Source organism: Ornithodoros turicata, chromosome 6, assembly GCF_037126465.1.
Source record: "Ornithodoros turicata isolate Travis chromosome 6, ASM3712646v1, whole genome shotgun sequence".
Classification (NCBI taxonomy): domain Eukaryota; kingdom Metazoa; phylum Arthropoda; class Arachnida; order Ixodida; family Argasidae; genus Ornithodoros; species Ornithodoros turicata.
Genome location: NC_088206.1, coordinates 72,893,676 through 72,899,675, shown reverse-complemented (window position 1 = coordinate 72,899,675; position 6,000 = coordinate 72,893,676). Strand labels below are relative to the sequence as shown.

The 6,000-nt window shown below is 47.0% G+C and overlaps 1 protein-coding gene across 3 annotated transcripts in view; it reads right to left on the bottom strand.

The window, feature by feature from the left end:
• Window positions 1-3,577: 3,577 nt before the first annotated feature.
• LOC135397317 (protein numb-like) overlaps window positions 3,578-6,000 on the bottom strand; it is a 59,038-nt gene continuing 56,615 nt past the window's right edge. For all 3 annotated transcript variants that reach the window (XM_064628816.1, XM_064628817.1, XM_064628815.1), the window contains one exon: window positions 3,578-5,267. In XM_064628816.1, the coding sequence (XP_064484886.1) occupies window positions 4,846-5,267 (422 nt within the window). In that variant the 3' untranslated portion in view covers window positions 3,578-4,845. The remainder of the gene's footprint in view (window positions 5,268-6,000) is intronic.

Sequence of the window (6,000 nt, the reverse complement as noted above, 5' to 3'; positions counted from 1 at the left end):
CAGTGAATGCATGCGCATTGTAGAGTGAACGTCCGATTCAAGGCACGAAATTTGTGTGCCAAACAACATTGGTTGCTGTTTTCCGGGCACGAGCCTCCCTTCGATCGTTTCCACATGATCGTAACATCTTGAAGTAACGATGATACCTCGATACCTGTCGTATGAATGTGTGTATGAGTGTGCAAAAATGTAAGAGTGAAAGGAGGATGAGTAAGAGAGAGTGACTGGTTTGTCCCTTCAGATGACGCCCCCTGGAAGTTGCTGAGAAGGCGTGTTAGAGCCCTGGACCGGTAATCCAGATGATGTGGGTTCGAATCCTACAGTTGGCTAATCTTTTCAATGACATCCATCTTTCATCGTTAATTTCTTAGGCAACTTGAGGCCTTGTATGTGATTGTTCCCTCTATGTTGTTCCAGCCTCAGAACATCAGTTCTATCTTGAAGTAGGTCTACGGACACGAGCGACATTCCCCCAGAAGCGGAAGATTCGAAAAGCGTCATAGCTTTCTGCTGTCACGTGAGCGCGAGCACTCAACGTCGTGTCTTCACGTACACTGCTGACCGTGGGGAATATCCTGCTACACAGCCACAAGATATTCCGTAGCAGACGACAGGAAAACACGCTGACGGTGTCGTCTGCGAAGTGTCGTCTGCTAAGAGCGCAGTACGCCGCTCCCGATATTCTCACCGTGTGAATGCTCAACATAACACGGGAGGAAACTTCGGCTCTGTGAGCAGTGTTTCCGCTTTTTCTTCCACTAGAATATTCCGTGAGGATGTCGCTCGTGTGAATACACGGTAAGAGGAATAGCGCTTCCTGGTCCAATACTCTATGGTATAGGGTCTCAAACACGCATGTGGCTCGCAATGACCTAATTATTCTGTAGCCCCTTGACCACCAAACAGAAGGAAGCTTATTCTCTCAGAAACCTTAACGAAGAATTCGGAATAAAAAAGAGAAATGGTCAAAAGAGAACGGTCAATACGACCTGCAACTCGATTTGAATGAGGCTCCTGCTCTATGGCTAACACGCAGGACAAAGATTAAATCTGCATGGAACAATACAACGCAGAGAAAGGCATGCAAAGACTCAGCCTACCTCACCTTGTAGTCTGAATCGCGACTTGAATGTGCAGCTGACACACGCAGGTGCCCTTTCAGTAGTCTCATACCAGCCATCAAAGTCTTTGTTTGTTGGGGTGGGATATATGCCATTGGCGTGGCGATGTTGGAAATCCGTGCGCGCGCCTAAAGATACAAACTATGGCAAGAAACAACTGCCACGTCAAATATTTTGGAATAAATTGCAATGGACTACCTAGCTAACTAGCTGAATGCAAGCGCGAAACACTCTGCCATCCACAGTTGTCACGTGTGAAGGTCATCATATATGTCGACTCCAGCGACCCGCATCGAGAGGAGAGTCGTTGGGAGTGGAATCTCGAGCAGCTCTGGTGTTGAATCCTCGAATTTAGAAGTGGAGTCACTCACACGGGGTTGACGTCACAAGAGCCGCCCCGCGGCATTTTCGCTCACCAAGAGTCGACTCTCAAGTCCAACAAACGAATGCGTCAACATGTGTTCGCTTCTTCAACTCGCGAGTCCGAGTCGTGACGTGTGAGGGCCAGCGTATACGTCATCGACTTCAACGACCCACATCGAGAGGAAGTAAGTAGTTCACAGTTTGCCTGTAGTTCCTGCCTAACACATATTTCAATTAAGTAATTGAATGAACTGCTCTTCGAGAAGTAAACAAATCAGGGGCGCGTTCCTCGCCACTACCAAGTTTCGCAAACTCGCGTTGGCTCCGCCTTCGACAGCGTTATGTCACGAGCCGTCCAATGGGAATGGCGCAAGTGAAAAAAGAAAGAAAGAAAAAGGTCATGGTCGATTCATTGGTGGATCCGACGGAAAGCGCTGGCATTAAAACTCAAAAAGTCTTTGGTAGCTCCCCTTGACAATGCTACACAACCCGTCAACGACACTTCACAAACGCTGCACAGTCCTTCACACGACCCTACACAACGCTAACGCAAAACAGCATCCGCAGTCGAACAAGCCATTCGGGCTTCTTCCGCTTCAGCTTGGCGGCACCGTCTGGCAGCCTGTCTTCTTTCGCCGCCGCTCCTCCGCACAGCTTTCACAACCCATGGCGCGCCCACGCAGACACGCCTGAACCTGTCGCCCACCACAGCTGCACTGCCGACGCACCGGCGCCGCGTCGCGCTCTCCACTCACCACGCCGTGTTTCTTTCGTAGCGAGGACTCTAAGGCTAACGCATTAAAAATACCAGTGGCTCAATCGCTGTCCCCAACAGTCGTGCTGCATGAGAGCGAGTGCGGATAAAGCATTCTGTTCTGCATTTATCATCAAAGGCTGCTTGTTTTATTCGCGACCTCTGAAGCTTCCCAAAAATACTGCATGGAAGAATACAGGTTCCAGTCGTGTCATTTGTCAGGATATGGCACGACGCGTACTTCGGTTGCGCACAAATTTAGTGTTAACAGAAAACTAACAGAATAAGTCCCTATGAACGCGTTAGTACACACTATTTGCACACTGGATCGTTATCAGCGATTGAAGAGCACATAGATTTATTTTCAACGCGAACGTCACACATCGAACATATTTTCGTCCTTGAATCTCTGCTCCCAGCCCCGGCGACCACAGGCGCGCGGGCTGGCAGGGAACGGCTCTTTAGCGCTCACCCCGCGAAGTGTAGCACGTGCGAACACAAACTTCGAAATCTGCGGCCGTTCGACGGCCTCCCACTCAGCGCAGGCAAAGGCGGAGCAAAAGCGAACTTGCGAAGCTACGAAATGGCGAGGAACGCGTTACAGATGTGCCTTCTATTCATCGGTAGCCGCAACCGTTCCGAGGACGGGATGCTGCAAACAAAGTCTGCATACAACAGGCTCTGCACTGATCACGGACAATATTTCTGTCGGTCGTTGAAATACATTTGTGCAACAAAACAAATGACCTAATTCGTGTGCATACATACGTAAATTCTGAGTCTAGAATATTTTCATCTTTACTGTTCTTTAGGCACTACTCCTGGAGGGAGAGTGCTTCATGTTGACCTTGGTATGACTCTGTCCTATTATCAGTTGCCGGATGACTAATACGAGGTCACGGTTGGGAGAATTGAAGAGAATGTGCCCTATTTCATGAATAGGGCACATATTCACGACCACTAAATTTCGCAAAATCTAGATGATAAAGCTTTTCTTCGTCTTTCGCAGTTCCCGCCACAAACGACTTGTGGAAATAAAGATATACGTATATATAAAGTTCGTGGCCTGCATCTCTAGCTTTGTTACACGCCTTACGCTGCCTGTACTATATTTAATTAAGGCGGTATTGCACACTCTTGTGCTTTTAAGCACTTGAAGGCAGCAAGTGTGAAAATACAGTTTGATCATACTATCACTGTTTTGGAAACGTCAATCGCTCGATATTTTCACATGCCCGAAATTTCTCAATTCGCGAAAATTTGGTGCGCGCGGGTACGGGTTGGTTTCGAGTGTATTTCATTGCAGGTGAGTGGAGGTAAACGCAAATGGAGGAAAGGCTTCCTTCTGCATTCATATTTATTACATTCCTTTCGATACACCATGTAGTCAGCGTTACACAACATGTACGTACCCGATTTGCGTCCAATGAAAATGACAACAAAACTGGATCTCTGCACCGCGCGTAAGAGCGGAAACAACAAGAAGCAGCCGTAACTACGCTGTCTACAGGGCCTACTAACTGCAAAAATGCATTTGGTTCTTCTGTACATGAACTTGGCAGCCTCACCTTGCTCACTGAAGTGAGGCCTGCCTCTAGGTATTTTTGTGTATCCAATAATAATTGACAGCCAATTGGCTACAGTTCTCTAAAAATGCGTCGCTATATGGATGAAAAGTTACTAGAATTTGCCTAGCTCATTCCTGTTTCAGTTGCAATAAAAGTCTTCCATAGCCCAGCTCAACTCGATATGAGAGAGTTCTCACGGTACGATACCAGATTAGATCGCAGTCACGTTGATGCCAACATTTCTGGCGGTCGTTAAGCAGCACGAAACTTCCCCATCGCGGAGCAAAGGTCGATGCTGTTGTGTCTACCATTAAATCGCTTCAATATTTCTGCAATTGAAAAACCGGCCTAGTTTTCAAGCTCACCTCCAAGGCATTGCATTATATGGCGTTTGTTACGCTATTTTGTCAGTGTTAGTATTATTTGTTTCGTTTACACACAACACACGCGTCACAACTGAAAGCAGCACGATTCCTCATAAATGAGAACAGCTTGTTTTGTTTTCTTTCGTATCAGTCTATCTAAAGAAAAAAATAAAAATCAAACCACACACATTGAAGATCAAAATGAAGATCAGTCCTTGTGGTAACACCTAGTTGGAATGCAAGATAACGATCTTCACGATTCACTTTTTTTTTCTCGCTTGCGTAGTCTTTCTTTCGTAACAGGCCAATGCGTCTGTGAAGGCCTGGATAGAGGAACCAATTTAAAAACAACTGAAAAAAAAAAAAAAATCCAGGTGAGATATATTATGTACAAGGGTAGGCAACATGCAAGATGCGCGAATATTACCTTACTTCCAAACGGGATAGGTAAAAAAAAAGAAAAGAGTAACAAGCATCACCTCCTCTCCAATGCACTCAAAAATGCATCAAACACGAGATGTTTCACACTTCTACTGTTGTTTCTGTTTCAGTTTCAAACGTCCCGTTAACTTACGACCCACTTTAAGAACCTCCACGGCCCGTTTTCTTGTACGCTTTACAAATCCTTGTGCGTTTGTACACATTCCTCTCGGATGCCTCTCGTGCGCTCCACTTCACATACGAACTTCGAACGCTTTCACCGAAGTGGGCCCCACAAACGGGTTTGTCGTGTTGCTCTTCTGAACTGGAATGGCGGCCCAGTCGGCGTCGAAGGGGTCCCGGTACCCCGGTACCGGGCGGGACGCCGCGTTACCGACGCCGGCTGGCGCCACTGGGGCTGTCGCGGATGAGGCGGCATTTGCTGCAGACTTCTGCTGCGCCCACTCCAGCAGGGTAGTTCTCTGTGCAGCAGGGAGAGCGTCGGAGGACCCCACAGACTGGCTGCGGAGGGGACCGAAGTTGGGACTGTTGCGTCGGGGTTGGGGTGAGGGGGCGACGGGATGCGAAGGGTCGTGCAGCTTCGGAGAGGTAGGCAGAGAGGCTAGCCAGGCGTCCGCTCGAGAAGAGGAGCTGTCTGTTGCCACCCACGGGTTCACTGCAAAGAGGAGGAGCGAGTCCGGCTTTATGCTTAAACTAATAATGACAATAATAATAATGATCGTCTTCCGAAACGCACACATGGGCGAACCATGCCCAAATCACGACGACTGAATAATATTTAATCGTTGCAATATACCTAACTAACTCACACACAGACTCCAAGTGCACATTAAAGAAGGGATCTTGTACTTAAAGGGTATAGTACTGCTGTAGCTGCACATGTGCTCCCTCCAATGTGATAACTGTGTGAATTTTATCTTCATATCATGTACTGTAAAAGTGGTTAATTTCGTGGTCTTAATTATTCGCAAATTCGTGCGGAAGCGGACTGAAGCAGAAATCACAGGATCATGGAGACCGGGGGTTCATGACACTGCCGTGAACTCCAATCCCGTGACAATGACATACGCGCTGGTTTTGTGAAAGTAGGTATCTGCAATGCCAACTGATATACACTATGCGAATAAACTACTGATGTTGAAGTGGCGTTTAGATTATAGAAATGTTTGACAAGGACAAATTTGTGAGTATAAAGTCGATTTGTCTTTGCGAAGCTCATATCGGCGCGAATTCCAATGCTCATACTTTTTCATCCCCGCTACCTATATTTTGAGGAACCTCGATTTTGCAAAAACAGGTCGATCGCGAAATTCTTGAAAATTAAGTCCCAGCGAAAATTTCTACCATTATAGTATATCCTTTTTTGTTTAGTAACATGCACTACCCAG